Genomic DNA, 17253 nt, shown 5'->3' with positions numbered 1-17253 from the left:
TTAAGTTACCCTGTGAGAAATGAACAGGGAATTGCAGTTCTCTGCACAGCCATTTGCTGAATCCTTCTTTCTCACTGAAATACGCCCTTCCCCAATCTGGATCTGTATAAATTGCCTCACTCTCCCCTGCAGATTTATTTCTCTCTTCTATCCCTCCCCCCCCCCTTTTGTAAATTATTGTTAGCTGGCCTCACCTCTTGCAGCCCCCCACATCCCCACCCCGAGCACCAAATGGGAGCTCCTGCACCACTCCCGCCACATTCCCACCTGCACTTCTCACACCAAATGGGAGCTGTCCAGGTAAGCGCTCCACACCCCAACCTCCTGCCCCAACCCTGAGCTCCCTTCTGCACCCTAACTCCCTCCAAGATCCTGCACACCCAGTCCTGACTCTTGCATTCCCCTCACAACCCCCAGCTCCCTGCCCTCCCTGACTCCTGCACATATCCCCACCTGCACCCCTTGCATCAAACGGGAGTCACTGAGGACAGTTCTCTGAAAACTATGTGCAGTAGTGGTTCAAAAAGCTAATAGTATTAGGAACCATTAGAAAAGAGAGAAACAATAAGACAGAAAATATCATATTGCCTGTATATAAATACATGGTACACTCACACCCTGAATTCTTTGTGCGGTTCTGGTTACCCTATCTCAAAAAAAAAAAAATTAAAATTGAAAGTCCAGAGAAGAGCAACAAAAATATCCAGAGTTCAAGCTTCAGCTTTTTCTCCAAAAAAAATTAAAAATTTCTGCTAAAACAGTTGATGCATAAGAATTTGTGTGTATGTGTGTGAAAGCTCCATAGGCAAGGGGAACATTTTCCAAAAGCTTTAATGGTGAATAACTTTCTTCAGAGAATTGCAACTTTTCAAAATGGCCACCAGCTCTCATCATTGTCAACAGGAATGAGGCTAACGCTGCCTTTAAGCAAAGAGGTCCTCTTTCAATATGACCACCACCTCCTGCCATTATTTCCAACAGCAGTAAAGTCAAGCTGCCCTCACAGAAGCTGGTGGCCCATGTCCCAGCACAGAGAGACATTATGTTTCAAAGGTCATGTGCACCTTGCCGTCCTCGAGAACAAGAGAAGATGCAAGCTGTTTTGACAGAGGGCAGTTCCTCTTGGTATCGTCTGAAGAACTTTTACGCTGGAAATATTTTCATTCAAATTGGGACGTAGGGAGAAGGCATTTCTGGGGGAGAGTCACCAGCTTTGCAACTCGCTTCTGCTTTGGTCCACAATCCTTTGGATGTGTTAACATTCTGGGAATGCTGTCAACCACGTTTTCTTTCCCAGGCTAGATATGGGATGATGGGTGGATGAGCTGTTGCCTCCAGCATGTCTGTGGTTGAAGCTTGTAGGTTACTTTTATAGTTACAAAAGACAATTCTCTAACCTAGGACTTGTCTTTCAGATCTTCAACTTTGATGTACATGTTTCAAATTATGAAGAGCACCTACAGCCTGTGATACGGGCTGGGCAGGGTTGGGGGGAGGAGAAATCTAATTGGAAAGGTAACGTGTTGAACTGGTTGAAAAAATGACAACTATTTTCTGTTGAAAAAATGCCAGTCAGTCTAAACTGAAATGTTTCTTGGAAACATATTGGTTTGACAAACTTTTTTTGTCATATGTGACTCAAAGATGGATGTTCCCATTCTGTCACCATTCCTGCCGCTTTTTGAAAAATGCCCCCTGAGGCCACATTTAATTCAGGTATCATTTTATGTGTCTGTTTGATAAAGAGGAACTGCACATCTTAAATGACATTCATACCATCTATCACAGAATGCCCTCCCAAGCTTTCCTTCTGCACAGACGTGAGCTAGGCAGGGCCGGTGCCACCACTTAGGCAAACTAGGGCGCCTAAAAGCCCGCTCAGGCGAGGAGGTGGAACCACTTAGGCAAACTAGGCTGCCTAGTGGTTGAGGGCACCTAAAAGCCCACTCAGGCGAGGAGGTGGAGTGGAGGTGAGCTGGAGTGGGGGGCATGGGGAGGACTGCCCGCAGTAATGGGGCGGTGTTAGCTGCCGTGGTGGGCGGTGTTAGCTGCCACGGAGAGGGGTTAGCTTCTGCGGGGGTGGCTTCCTGGGCTGGGTTAGCTGCTGCGGGGCAGCGGGGGGGCTTGCAAGGGGGGGTAGCTGCCGTGAGGGGCAGGGGGGCTCGGATGGGAGGGGCAGGTGGGCATGGTTAGCTGCCACAGGAGTGCAGTGGGTGGGGTTAGCTGGGTGTAGGGGTGACGCAAGGTGGAAGTTTCGCCTAGGGCGCAAAACTTCCTTGCACCGGCCCAGGAGCTAGGTCTCCGTATTTCACCCTATGAGCAGTGTTCTCTGGTGAGATGCTAATGCCTATAGTAACTCTCTCTTTCTTGTGTTTATAGGGGAGGGGAAAGTGCTGGGAAGAGGTGCCTCTGATCAAAGAGTAGAGATGCTTAGCCCAGAGAGTGCAGACCACAGCCCTTGAGGGGCAGGGAAGAACTCCAGTGTCTGAGAGGGGGAAACACAGGGTACCAACCCCAAAAAGGGAGCTGGGATTCATGCATCTGTACAGTTCTGGGTTTCAGAGACAGCTCCCCAAAGGGCCAGCCAATATGCACAGTCATTGGTGAGCAAATATAGCCTGAATCAGAAAGTAAGAAGTTGCCCGAGAGAGGTAGTTTGAGCAATGACACATCCCGGGAGAAAGGAGAGAATATTCATGCACATGGATTGTTCTGCAGGCATTTTCTTTATTTGTCAAAGACTTACAACAAAATATGCCCTCAAAGTATTTAAATGCTTGATTTACAGATCCTCAAGCTGTTGCAGTTTATACCATCTCCGGCTCTAGCTCCACCAGTCCCGAGTACAAAAGATGTACGACTTTTGCAGGAGATCACGTGAGGGTTTGCTTGTGTCCAGATGTGTTTTGTGTTGGCTGACTTGGCCACTGCACTTGCTTTTGCTGTTTTGTTGTGGATTATGTTTCTATTCATCTAAAGCTGGCACAGGCGTCTTTTAGGTCTGTAAAGTCTAAAGACAATGAATAACCTATGGAAGGCACAGGAAATTGCAGTGGAAAAAGCCTATACAAGGACGGGGATATTCAGAGGCAGGTAAGGGAGTCAGGCATAAGGATGTTTCCATGGCTGAGGTGCTAATCCTGGACTTGGTAGACCCAGATTCAATTATTTGTTCTGCCAAAGCCTTCCTGAGTTACGATCAGAACTTGCTTTTTCTCCTTGTGCCTCAGTCCCCAACTGTGAAATGGGGACAGTCATAATTCCTGACCTCACAGGGGGTTTGGTTAGTACACCTCACTACCCCTCACATTGCTAGGTGTGACCTTGGAGAGGTCACTTCATCACTTTCATTCCCTGTCTGTAAAATGGGGGTAGTAGTCCCCCCCTCTAGGAGGAGAGGGGAGAAGAGTCCCATTGTCTGCAGGGAGTTCGGACATTCTGGGCACGGATTGTGCCAAAGTGAGGAACGGAGTTTGCTCCCTAGAGCCAGGGGAGGAGGATGGGATCAGAAGGTCAGCCAAGGGGATGGGTCAGGCACTGCTGCCACAGACAGGGCTTAGGGATTCGATCAGTGCCTGAGGCTCGGTACCTCCCTTCAGCAATTGGCTTCCCTACTGAAAAGACTGGCCCCTCTTGAACTCAGCAATCCACATACTATCTGAAGTCCTTCCTAGCGTCCTCGAGGGCTCCCTTCCTTATTCTTGAATGTGGTGGATTCGTTGAACCAGGTTGAAAGCCGGGAAGTACAGAGAGGCCATTGGTAGTGTGGCAGGAAATTGGGGGAAATCTATAGCTAGCAAAATAAAGGTGTCATCGGCATTTTGGTTTTGGAAATTCGGAGTTGATTTGTCCTCTCAGCTGAAGGTACACATTCACAGGGGGATGAAGCGTGCTGTCTTGGTCAGGTGATCTATGAGAGTCAGTTCCACCCTGTGGCCATTTGATTCAGGGAGTTCAAATGTCAAATTCCTTGCAGTGGCTGCCCATAGCAGGCGCAGGGTCTCCAGAGGCCTGAGATGCCCAGAAGTTTGGTGCATGATGCATTGGTACAAGGGCAGAAGTCACATGAGTCAAGCTAAGCCCACATCTGGCACCACCAAACAAAGCAGGCCTTGATGGTCATTGTAGATGTGTCTACTTCCATGATGAATGCTGTGCATCAGAATAGATGTAGTGGTGAAGGCAATTCTGAGCTGTGTGAGGGCTTGTTGGAACTTGGGCGACCAAATGAATGTGGCCGTCTTGTGGAGGAGAGCTCTTGTGGGGGTTACTGGCTCTGAGAACCTTGGGCTGAAGCAGCAGTAAAGCTGGGGAAGCCTAGGAAGTGCTGCTCTTCTTGAGGACTTTATAAAGCTGCGCACAAGCGACCAGAGAGCTTAGCGAACAGGAGCTGCTAACAGGGAGTTTTGCAAGGGAGTTTGGAAGGGGGGTAGGAAGGGAGTGGGGGTCCCTTGTTGGTCTCATCTGTGACCCATTGGTCCCCTAAACCTATAAACCACGCCACATCCTAAACCTTTCTGTTTAAAGCAGAGCAGAGCGGACAGGGAGTTGCAGACGGGAATTTGAGCAAGTTTGACAGAGGGAGGCTTACGATGGTTAGGAGGACCCGCAACACCTGTGGCAGCACTGCTTCTATCTCTTCCACCTGTGCCTGTAGCCAGACAGAGCACCAAAGCATGGATGCTTTTACCCAGATTCTGGTGTGGGCTTGCAAAGACTGTAACTTGCAATTTCCACTTACTGATATCCAGGCTGGGGGTGGCATCCAATGTGAAAGGTGCCTGCTGGTGGAATCTCTCAGGCAGCAGGTGGGAGAGCTACAGGAGGAGGTGGCTAGGCTGAGGAACATCCGTATCCATGAGCAATTCCTGGACAGTATCCATGTGGAGACAGCTGACGTAGCTGTCCCAGATCACAGGACTACTGACACACCAGTGGAGGAGGAGATGGCTCAGGGTGGACACTGGCAGCTGATTACTTCTGGCAGCAGGCAGTGCTCCACCCCTGCTGCGAACCCTCCTGCTGTGGTAATAGATAACCGTTATGCTCTTCTTGATACAGGAGAGAAGGAATCACCCCCAACAGTTAAGGAGGCGAAGCCTCGTACCCCTAAGGCTGGGAGGTCTGCTGCCATCACTGATAATAAGAAACGTAGGGTAGTGGTGGTTGGAGACTCTCTGCTGAGGGGGACGGAGACACCCATCTGTCGCCCTGACCGTTCATCCCGGGAGGTATGCTGCCTGCCAGAGGCCCGTATCCGAGATGTTACAGAGGCATTGTCGAGGATTATCCGGCCTTCTGACTACTACCCCATGCTACTCATCCATGTGGGCACAAATGATACTGCGAGGTGTGACGCTGAGCAGATCAAGAGTGACTACAGGGCTCTGGGAGTACGGGTTAAGGAGTTTGGAGCTCAGGTGGTATTCTCTTCGATTCTTCCTGTCGAAGGTAGGGGCCCTGGCAGAGACAGATGCATCGTGGAGGTGAATGCCTGGCTGCAAAGATGGTGTCGCCAGGAGGGCTTTGGCTTTCTCGACCACGGGATGCTATTCGAGGAAGGACTGCTAGGCAGAGATGGTGTTCACCTTTCAAGGAGGGGAAAGGCCTCATTTGCGCACAGACTGGCTAACCTAGTAAGGAGGGCTTTAAACTAGGTTCGACGGGGACAGGTGAGCAAACCCCACAGGTAAGTGGGGAACAAGACCTGGGAGATGGGTTGGAAACAGGAGGGAGCACGGGCTATAATGGCAGAGAGAAAGGAGGGTCAGGGCAAAGCTGGGAGGCAAGATGAAACCAGTATCTTAGATGCCTATATACAAACGCAAGAAGTATGGGTAATAAGCAGGAAGAACTGGAAGTGCTAATAAATAAATACAACTATGACATTATTGGCATTACTGAAATTTGGTGGGATAATACACACGACTGGAATGTTGGTGTGGATGGGTATAGTTTGCTCAGGAAGGATAGACAGGGGAAAAAGGGAGAAGGTGTTGCCTTATATATTCAAAATGTACACACTTGGACTGAGGTGGAGATGGACATAGGAGATGGAAGTGTTGAAAGTCTCTGGGTTAGGCTAAAAGGGGTAAAAAACACGGGTGATGTCGTGCTGGGAGTCCTACTACAGGCCACCTAATCAGGTAGAAGAGGTGGATGAGGCTTTTTTCAAACAACTAACAAAATCATCCAAAGCCCAAGATTTGGTGGTGATGGGGGACTTCAACTATCCAGATATATGTTGGGAAAATAACACCACGGGGCACAGACTATCCAATAAGTTCCTGGACTGCATTGCAGACAACTTTTTATTTCAGAAAGTTGAAAAAGCTACTAGGGAGGAAGCTGTTCTAGACTTGATTTTAACCAATAGGGAGGAACTTGTTGAGAATTTGAAAGTAGAAGGAAGCTTGGGTGAAAGTGATCATGAAATCATAGAGTTTGCAATTCTAAGGAAGGGTAGCAGGGAGTACAGCATAATAGAGACAATGGATTTCAGGAAGGCGGATTGTGGTAAGCTCAGAGAGCTGATAGGTAAGGTCCCATGGGAATCAAGACTGAGGGGAAAAACAACTGAGGAGAGTTGGCAGTTTTTCAAAGGGACACTATTAAGGGCCCAAAAGCAAGTTATTCCGATGGTTAGGAAAGATAGAAAACGTGGCAAAAGACCACCTTGGCTTAACCACGAGATCTTGCGTGACCTACAAAATAAAAAGGCGTCATATAAAAAATGGAAACTAGGTCAGATTACAAAGGACGAATATAGGCAAATAACACAGGAATGCAGAGGCAAGATTAGAAAGGCAAAGGCACAAAATGAGCTCAAACTAGCTATGGGAATAAAGGGAAACAAGAAGACTTTTTATCAATACATTAGAAGCAAGAGGAAGACCAAGGACAGGGTAGGCCCACTGCTCAGTGAGGAGGGGGAAACAGTAACGGGAGACTTGGAAATGGCAGAGATGCTTAATGACTTCTTTGTTTTGGTCTTCACTGAGAAGTCTGAAGGAATGTCTAATATAGTGAAAGCTTACGGGAAGAGGGTAGGTTTAGAAGATAAAATAAAAAAAGAGCAAGTAAAAAATCACTTAGAAAAGTTAGATGCCTGCAAGTCACCAGGGCCTGATGAAATGCATCCTAGAATACTCAAGGAGTTAATAGAGGAGGTATCTGAGCCTCTAGCTATTTGGGAAATCATGGGAGATGGGGGAGATTCCAGAAGACTGGAAGGGGGCAAATATAGTGCCCATCTATAAAAAGGGAAATAAAAACAACCCAGGAAACTACAGACCAGTTAGTTTAACTTCTGTGCCAGGGAAGATAATGGAGCAGGTAATTAAAGAAATCATCTGCAAACACTTGGAAGGTGGTAAGGTGATAGGGAATAGCCAGCATGGATTTGTAAAGAACAAATCGTGTCAAACTAATCTGATAGCATTCTTTGATAGGATAACGAGCCTTGTGGATAAGGGAGAAGCGGTGGATGTGATATACCTAGACTTTAGTAAGGCATTTGATACGGGCTCGCATGATATTCTTATAGATAAACTAGGAAAGTACAATTTAGATGGGGCTACTGTAAGGTAGGTGCATAACTGGCTGGATAATCGTACTCAGAGAGTAGTTATTAATGGCTCCCAATCCTGCTGGAAAGGTATAACAAGTGGGGTTCCGCAGGGGTCTGTTTTGGGACCGGCTCTGTTCAATATCTTCATCAACGATTTAGATATTGGCATAGAAAGTACGCTTATTAAGTTTGCAGACGATACCAAACTGGGAGGGATTGCAGCTGCTTTGGAGGACAGGGTCAAAATTCAAAATGATCAGGACAAATTGGAGAAATGGTCTGAGGTAAACCGGATGAAGTTCAATAAAGACAAATGCAAAGTGCTCCACTTAGGAAGGAACAATCAGTTTCACACATACAGAATGGGAAGAGACTGTCTAGGAAGGAGTATGGCAGAAAGAGATCTAGGGGTCATAGTAGACCACAAGCTTAATATGAGTCAACAGTGTGATACTGTTGCAAAAAAAGCAAACGTGATTCTGGGATGCATTAACAGGTGTGTTGTAAACAAGACACGAGAAGTCATTCTTCCTTACCGTGCCACTCAGACCAGCGTGTCTGTCTCCTTGCAGCTCCAGACACGTTGCTGCCGTGCTCCCCCGGAGCCCACAGCACCTGCCTTCCAGATTTGAACACCTCAAAATTCAGGAGTGCTCAGGCTCAGTTTGGGCAGCTGTTACTTCATTTCTCCCAAATCAAACATACTGATCCACTGTAACTTGCTGTAGAGAAAGTAGAATAAAATTGAGCAAGAAATGCTTATTAGGACTGGAATTGCTATTTTCAACAGCCATGGCCTTTTTGTTTGTTTAAAAGGAAGACAGTGATATTGCATTGGCAAATTCTCCATAGAAAGATAGAGTGGAACAAAAGAATAATAAAGGCACCTCAACTTTTCCTCATTTATGGAGGACAGTCTTATAATATGCATCCAGATATCCGCCAGTCACACAAGCTGAAAATTGTTCCACTTTACTACAGTTCTGTAACCATATGGGAACCAATCCTGTGTTTTGTGCACAACCAAAATTCCTGCTGAATGACCCACCCTGGGAGCGAGTTACCAGTGACCCAGGGCTGGGGCGGCAGGAGGTGTGTGTGGGGGGCACTGGTGGGGGGGAGCCCAGGGCTGGGGCAGCAGCGGGGTTGGGGGAGGGCACTGGTGAGGAGGAAAGGGGGAAGCCCAGCACTGGGGTGGCAGGGTGTGTGTGTGGGTGGGTGGGGGGAGAGCCCAGGACTGGGGCAGCAGGAGGGTACGGGGGGAGCCCAGGGCTGGGATGGGGGGCAGCCACATTTTTTTTGCTTGGGGAGCAAAAAACCTAGAGCCGGCCCTGCCGGGTTCCCCCAGCCGCTGGAGCCCTGGGCCCTTTAATTTGACTCTGAGGGCTCCCAGCCACCTCTTCAGCGGGGAGCCCCTGGTTGATTTAAAATAAAGTATCACCTCCCCACCCCCAACCTTCCTTTTTGGCCCACAGCTGTTTTGGTGGGGTGGTGCTGGGGAAGGAGAGTTTGTTTCCGCTGGGCTAGGCGGCCCTGGGGCGGGGTGTTTCTGTGGGGCTGGGAGGTTTCGGCCCTCAGCTGTTCTCTTTGGAGTAATGTGGCCCTTGCCGCTTTACGAGTTGTGCAGGCCTGGTGTAACTATTCTTCTGACACCTTACACTCTTTTTCCACTAGGAAGCACTGCTGGTATAGCTATACTGGCTAAGACTCCGTACTGTAGCTGTCTTAAGTCCCATTTCAAAAGTGAATTAGGCACCTACGTCTCATTGAAAGGCTCCTAAGTGCCTCATCCACTTTTGAAACTGTGATTTAGGCTCGGGGGTGCGAGAAGCAGGTTCCGTATTGTAATCGCACTGGCTACAATAAAAGCTGAATGCTCGGGTAAGAAAGACTCAGCACAGCGCTTGGCTTCCAAGTGCAGACTCCAAAGAGACTCCAGACTGTGGGTTGATTACTGAGATTCAGGGCCTGATCCAATTCCCACCAAAATCAGTGAGCTGGTGTCAGCTGGCATTGCCCCATTGATTCCAGTAGATCTACAGCCCATTCACACCAGCTGGGGATCTGGGCCAATGAGAACCTTTCCACTAATTCCAATGGGTGTTGGAACAGGTCTGTAAGTAACACACCCTCCCCACTGTGATGCAGGCCTAGCCCTGTTTGAAAGCAGGTGTTGAATTCTGTTTTGCTCATGATTCTCGGATTCTCTGTCTCCTTGTGTGATCGGGGAGCTGTATCCTTTCCCCTCCTAGCCCCACCACAGATCCATGAGATCAGCAAGACATCTGAATGGCCAATGGCGTTAGTATCTTCAGAGACTCCAGTCGGATGCAAATGGCCCCATGCTCTGCCATAATGACTTTGGATGAGAGGCCGGTTGTGTCTGTCGTTTGCAAAGTCACCCAATAAATCTGTTTGTTTTTTCATATGGAAAATGCTTCGTTTCAAGATTGGGAGACTAGCAGAAAGACTAATTAATTACCCTTCTTATAGTTAATCTTAACAGTAGTGCCTAGAGGCCTCCCGTGAGATCAGGGCTCCATTGTGCCAGGTGGGCACAGACACAGAATAAGATAATTGAGTCCCTAAAGAGGTTAATGTAAGATAGACAAAGGATGGGAGGGAAACACCCACAAAGAGAGGAATGATTTGCCCAAGGTGAGTGCCAGACTCGCGTATGAAGGAATCTCCCAGGCCAGGGGTGGCCAACCTAAGCCTGAGGAAGCAGAATTTACCAATGGACACTGCCAGTGAGCCACAGTAATACGTCAGCAGCCCCCCATCAGCTCCCAGCACCTCCTGCCCACTGGCAGCCCTGCTAATCAGTGCCTCCCCCTCCCTCCCCGCACCTCCTGATCAGCTGTTTCGTGGCATGCAGGTGGCTGGGGGCTGGGGAGGAGCAAGGGCACAGCAGGCTCAGGGGAGGGGGCAGGACCTCTGGCAGGGCCAGGCGTTGAGCAGTGAGCACCCTCCGGCACCTTGGAAAGTTGGCACCTGTAGCTCCAACCTAGGGTGACCAGATGTCCCGATTTTATAGGGACAGTCCTGATTTTTGGGTCTTTTTCTTACATAGGCTCCTATTACTCCCCACCCCCATCCCAATTTTTCACACTTGTTGTCTGGTCACCCTACTCCAGCCCCGGAGTCGGTGCCTATACCAGGAGCTGCATATTAACTTCTGAAGAGCCACATGTGGCTCCGGACCACCCCCGTCCCAGACAATAAACCCAGCCAGCTTTGCTAAATTGATACTAAAGGGACATTTGTGTGCAGAACACGGACCCTGCCTCCAAGTTTACACCCTTTGGAACCAAGAGTTGGGGGCTGAAAAGAGCCGTGTTCCACCCCAGAAGTGGTTGCTGTGAAGGGATTGCTGGGTCAACAGCCTCTACAGCCCACCCCAGAGGCCACTGTCAGCACCCGGCGAGGGATCCCTGTATACCCAGCCCCCACCCCAGAGGCCACTGCATTTCAGCACCAGGTGAGGGATCCCAGTATACCCAGCCCCCACCCCAGAGGCCACTGCATTTCAGTACCTGGTGAGGGATCCCTGTATACCCAGCCCCCACCCCAGAGGTGGCTGCATCTCAGTGCTGGTTCAGCCAGTGCCTATGTAGGGTTTGCAAGGTGTATAAAAGGCTCTGCTGTGGCAGAGGTTGAGGAAATACGGGAGGCTCTTGGACTGGGATCTGGGCAGTGATAGGGCTTCACCGGCCCCCCATCATCCCCCACCTCCACCCCAGGGTGAGCCCTCGTCCCTCCCCTCTACCCTGGGAAAATCCGCCCCTAGTCGTACCCAGCCGCGCTCCTGAGCCCACCGGCTCCCCGCAAGGCCTCGGAAGTGCGGCGAAGGGGTCTGGATAACGCAGGGACCTTCCTGTTCCCGGCAGCCGCCTCGGAAAGCGGCGGCGGGGGCCGAGCGCGGAGCCAGCGCGACCCGCAGCCGTGGGCGGCCCCGGGGCAGGAGAGAAGCAGCCGCGGAGGCAGGAAATCGCTGCCGGGAGGGCGGCGGATCGGATCGGATCGGAGCCACATGGGGGCTAGAGAGACCCCCCGTTCCCCAGCCAGCTCTGGGGCAGCAGGGACGGGGGGGCCTGGGGATTAACCCCCCCGAGCTTTGTGGGTAGGAAATAGCTCCCCCCCCCGCATTCCCTGCCCTGCCGCATGGAGCCGGGGGCAGAGCCGCGGGGCCCGGATCTCCAGGGAAGGAAGATCCCCAGAGGCGCCCGCACGGGTGAGGAACGAGCGGCTCCGGGGCGGGGGGAGGCCAGGGGCTGCGTTACACCCGCCCCCCGAGCTGGGGGTCCTGCTGCCAGGCCGGGCTTTTCCACTGGTGTCCGAGCCGCGCGGGCTCAGGGGATGTTCCAGCTTGATGCAGACCCGGGATCTTTGGAAGAGGCCGCAGGGGAGCGATCGCTGCTGCTCTCCCAAGCTGGGCTGGGCTCCAGGACGCCTGGGTTCTGTTCCCTAGCTCCGCCTCTGCTGCAGGGCCCTGGGGAGCCACTTCCCCCTCTGGGCCTCCCTGTCCTCTTTCAGTTGTGAGAACAGGGGCTGTTTGTGGGGGGCTGCAGTACCCTGCACAAGGGGGCCCTGATTTTAGCTGGGGTCTGTGCAGTGAGCAGTGTAATGGGGCCCCCAGGTGTCAGTCAGGGTCTGTGCAGCACCTGGCACAAGGGGGCCCTGGTCTGTCTCATCTCTTGATGAGAGCTGCTGCAGCACTGGGCAGGACAGAGCAGGGTCTAGGGGGCTCTGGCTGTGGGATTGGTACAAATGTTGATTTCTTTGTAGCAAAGCCCTTTGCCATCCCCTGCGCAGCCCTGTCTGGAGTCTGTCTCTCTCTTCCAGCAGGTGCCGGGACAGAGGAGGAGAATCCCCAGCAGGAAGGGCCTGCGGGAACAGAGTCTTGCGGGAGATCCCAGAGCCCTGCATGGGGTGACACCGTTTGGGTGGGACAGCAGCAGGGAGACCCTGTGGGGGAGATACCCGAAGGGGCAGAGGACCTCGAGCTGCTTCCCAAACCCCTCAAGGGGCAGAAATCCGCCATCTGCCCTGACTGCGGGAAGAGCTTCGGGAACAGCTCGCACCTGGCCCGCCACCGCCGCACGCACACGGGGGAAAAGCCCTACACCTGCCCCGAGTGTGGCAAGAGCTACCGGCAGGACTCGCACCTGGCCCAGCACCGGCGCTCCCACACCGGCGAGCGCCCCTACAAGTGCACCGAGTGCGGCAAGGCCTTCTCGCAGAGCTCCAACCTCATCATCCACCAGCGCACGCACACCGGCGAGCGCCCCTACACCTGCGGGGAGTGCGGGCGCAGCTTCGGGCACAGCTCGGACCTGGCGCAGCACCGGCGGGTGCACACGGGGGAAAAGCCCTTCCCCTGCCCACAGTGCGGCAAGCGTTTCGCCCAGAGCTCCAAGGTGACCCAGCACCAGCGCTTCCACACCGGCGAGCGCCCCTTCGGCTGCCTGGACTGCGGCAAGGCCTTCCGGCTCAGCGCCGACCTGCTGCGGCACCGGCGCACCCACACCGGCGAGAAGCCCTACGGCTGTGCCGAGTGCGGCAAGCGCTTTGTGGAGAGCTCCCACCTCATCCGGCACCAGCGCACCCACATGGGCGAGCGCCCCTACCGCTGCCCACAGTGTGGCAAGGGCTTCAACCAGAGCTCCAACCTGCTGCAGCACCAGCGCATCCACCGGGGCGAGCGCCCCTACGTCTGCGGAGACTGCGGCAAGGCCTTCGGTGTCAGCTCAGCGCTGCTGCAGCACCGGCGCACCCACACCGGCGAGCGGCCCTACCAGTGCCCCCAGTGCGGCAAGAGCTTCAGTGTCTCCTCCACGTACAACATTCACCGGCGCACCCACACCGGCCTCAAGCCCTACGCCTGTGCTGACTGTGGCAAGGCCTTCAGCCGCAGCTCTGCCCTGCTCCAGCACCAGAGCACCCACACGGGGGAGCGGCCCTACCGGTGCAACCACTGCGGGAAGGGCTTCGGGCAGAAGGCGGCCATGGCCCAGCACCAGAGAACTCACCTGAGCCAGGAGCTGACCGCAGTGATCCCACGGGGGGACTGGGATGCGGCCCAGCTCAGACAGAGCCAGGAGGAGGAGGAGGGTGATGAGGCAGGAAGCAAGGAGAGCACCGGGCTGGGGTGATTGGGACCAGGGCACCGGGAAGGGAATATGTGCCTGGCGGGGCAATGAAGGGAAAAATGGAAGCTGCAGTGGACGCTGAGGGGATTGGTAGTAGGAGGATCACTGTGATGGCTCGAGGCGGCCTGGTTCAAGGTGGAAGGGGAGGGGAGTACATGTCTAGGGGAAACGGGTGGCAGGGGACAGGAAGGTCCATACATGTCTGGGGGACACAGGAGGGGTGGTACATGTCTGGGGGGATGGGAAGGGTGATATGTGTCCGAGGGGAACATAAGAACGGCCATATTGGATCAGACCAAAGGTCCATCTAGCCCAGTATCCTGTCTACTGACAGTGGCCAATGCCAGGTGTCCCGGAGGGAATGAACGGAACAGGTGATAATCAAGTGATCCATTCCCTGTCGCTCATTCACAGCTTCTGGCAAACAGAGGCTAGGGACACCGTTCCTGGTCATCCTGGCTAATAGCCATTGATGGACCTATCCTCCATGAATTTATCCAGTTCTTTTTTTAACCCTATTATGGTCTTGGCCTTCACAACATCCTCGGGCAAGGAGTTCCACAGGTTGACTGTGTGTTGTGTGAAGAAATACTCCCTTTCATTTGTTTTAAACCTGCTGCCTATTAATTTCATTTGGTGACCCTTAGTTCTTGTGTTATGAGATGTAGTAAACAACACTTCCTTATTTACTTTCCTACACCAGTCATGATTTTATAGACCTCAATCATATCTCCCCTTAACTGTCCCTTTTTCAAGCTGAAAAGTCCTAATCTTATTAATCTCTCCTCATACGGCAGCCGTTCCTTACCCCTAATAATTTTTGTTGCCCTTTCCTGAACCTTTTCCAATTCCAATATATCTGTTTTGAGATGGGGCGACCACATCTGCACACAGTATTCAAGATGTGGGCGCACTATGGATTTATATAGAGGCAACATGATATTTTCTGTCCTGTTATCTATCCCTTTCTTAATGATTCCCAGCATTCTGTTTGCTTTTTTGACTGCCGCTGCACATTGAATGGATGTTTTCAGAGAACTATCCACAATGACGCCAAGATTTCTTTCTTGAGTGGTAACACCTAAATTAGACCCCATCATTGTATATGTATAGCTGGGATTATGCTTTCCAATGTGCAGTGCTTTGCATTTATCAGCATTAAATTTCATCTGCCATTTTGTTGCCCAGTCACCCAGTTTTGAGAGAGCCTTTTGTAGCTCTTCACAGTCTGCCTGGGACTTAACTGTCTTTAGTAATTTTGTATCGTCTGCAAATTTTGCCACCTCACTGTTTACCCCTTTTTCCAGATCATTTATGAATATGTTGCATAGGACTGGTCCCAGTACAGACCCCTGGGGGACACCATTGGTTACCTTTCTCCATTCTGAAAACTGAGCATTTATTCCTACCCTTTGTTTCCTGTCTTTTAACCAGTTACCAATCCATTAGAGCACCTTCCTTCTTATCCCATGGCAGCTTACTTTGCATAAGAGCCTTTGGTGAGGGACATTGTCAAAGGCTTTCTGAAAATCTATGTACACTATATCCACTGGATTCTCTTGGTCCACATACTTGTTGACCCCCTCAGAGAATTCTAGTAGATTGGCGAGGCATGATTTCCCTTTACTAAAACCATGTTGACTCTTCCTCAACAAATTATGTTTATCTATATGTCTAACAATATTGTTCTTTATTGTAGTTTCAAGCAGTTTGCTCGGTACTGAAGTCAGGCTTATAGGCCTGTAATTGCCGGGATCACCTCTGGAGCCCTTTTTAAAAATTGGTGTCACATTAGCTATTCTCCAGTCATCTGGTACAGAAGCTGATTTAAATGATAGGTTACAGACTCCAGTTAGTAGTTCTGCAATTTCACATTTGAGTTCCTTCAGAACTCGGGTAAATGCCATCTGGTCCTGGTGACTTACTGCAGTTTAATTTATCGGTTTGTTCCAAAACCTCCTCTAATGATACCTCAATCTTGGACAGTTCCTCAGATCTATCACCTAAAAAGAATGGCTCAGGTTTGGGAATCTCCCTCACATCCTCAGCCATGAAGACTGATGCAAAGAATTCATTTACTTTCTCCAACCTCCTCGGACGGGAAGAGGTGGGGGGGTCAGGAAGGACGGTATGTGTCTGGGGGGAACGGGTGTCGGGGGATGTGAAGAATGGTACGTGTCGGGGGGGAATGGGCATGGGATGGGAAGGACCCTACGTGTGTGGGGGGAATGGGCATCGAGGGATGGGAAGGATGGTACCGTTCTGGGGGGAATGGGCGGTGGGGGATGGAAAGGATGGTATGTGTCTGGGGGGAAGGGGCGGCGGGGAACAGGAAGGGTGATACGTGTTAGGCATCGGGGGATGGGAAGGGCAGTACATGTCTGGGGGGAATGGACATGGGGGGACAGGAAGGGCGGTATGTGTCTAGGAGGAATGGGCAGGGAGGATGGGAAGGACGGTATGGTTTTGGGGGTAACGTGGTACGTATCTGGGGGAATGGGCATGGGGGGACGGGAAGGACGGTATATGTCTAGGAGGAATGGGCAGGGGGGATGGGAAGGACGGTATGGTTTTGGGGGTAACGTGGTACGTATCTGGGGGGAATGGGCATGGGGGGACAGGAAGGGCAGTATGTGTCTAGGAGGAATGGGCAGGGGGGATGGGAAGGGCGGTATGGTTTTGGGGGTAACGCGGTACGTATCGGGGGAATGGGCAGGGGGGGACAGGAAGGGCGGTATGTGTCTAGGAGGAATGGGCAGGGGGGATGGGAAGGGCGGTATGGTTTTGGGGGTAACGCGGTACGTATCTGGGGGGAATGGGCAGGGGAGACAGGAAGGGCGGTATGTGTCTAGGAGGAATGGGCAGGGGGGATGGGAAGGGCGGTATGGTTTTGGGGGTAACGCGGTACGTATCTGGGGGGAATGGGCAGGGGGGACAGGAAGGACGGTATGTGTCTAGGAGGAATGGGCAGGGGGGACAGGAAGGGCGGTATGGTTTTGGGGGTGACGCGGTACGTATCTGGGGGGAATGGACATGGGGGGACAGGAAGGGCGGTATGTGTCTAGGAGGAATGGGCAGGGGGGATGGGAAGGACGGTATGGTTTTGGGGGTAACGCGGTACATATCTGGGGGGAATGGGCAGGGGGGACAGGAAGGGCGGTATGGTTTTGGGGGTGACGCGGTACGTATCTGGGGGGAATGGACATGGGGGGACAGGAAGGGCGGTATGTGTCTAGGAGGAATGGGCAGGGGGGATGGGAAGGACGGTATGGTTTTGGGGGTAACGCGGTACGTATCTGGGGGGAATGGGCAGGGGGGACAGGAAGGGCGGTATGTGTCTAGGAGGAATGGGCAGGGGGGATGGGAAGGACGGTATGGTTTTGGGGGTAACGCGGTACATATCTGGGGGGAATGGGCATGGGGGCACAGGAAGGGCGGTATGTGTCTAGGAGGAATGGGCAGGGGGGATGGGAAGGACGGTATGGTTTTGGGGGTAACGTGGTACGTATCTGGGGGGAATGGGCATGGGGG

At 52.1% G+C, this 17253-nt stretch overlaps 1 protein-coding gene across 3 annotated transcripts in view; it reads left to right on the top strand.

Moving 5' to 3' along the window:
- Nucleotides 1-13999, top strand: part of LOC115651399 (zinc finger protein 501-like) — an 86453-nt gene extending 72454 nt beyond the window's left edge. The window contains exons 1-2 of one of the 3 annotated variants that reach the window (XM_030562352.1): nucleotides 11372-11804; nucleotides 12419-13999. In XM_030562352.1, coding sequence (XP_030418212.1) covers nucleotides 11735-11804; nucleotides 12419-13725 — 1377 coding nt within the window. In that variant the 5' untranslated portion in view covers nucleotides 11372-11734 and the 3' untranslated portion in view covers nucleotides 13726-13999. Of the gene's footprint in view, nucleotides 1-11371; nucleotides 11805-12415 lie in introns of those variants that run through there. The other 2 variants (XM_030562351.1, XM_030562353.1) reach the window with 2 other exon arrangements.
- Nucleotides 14000-17253: the final 3254 nt, after the last annotated feature.

Source organism: Gopherus evgoodei, chromosome 4 (assembly GCF_007399415.2).
Source record: "Gopherus evgoodei ecotype Sinaloan lineage chromosome 4, rGopEvg1_v1.p, whole genome shotgun sequence".
NCBI classification, from domain to species: Eukaryota; Metazoa; Chordata; order Testudines; family Testudinidae; genus Gopherus; species Gopherus evgoodei.
This window is presented reverse-complemented; position numbering and strand designations above follow the sequence as displayed.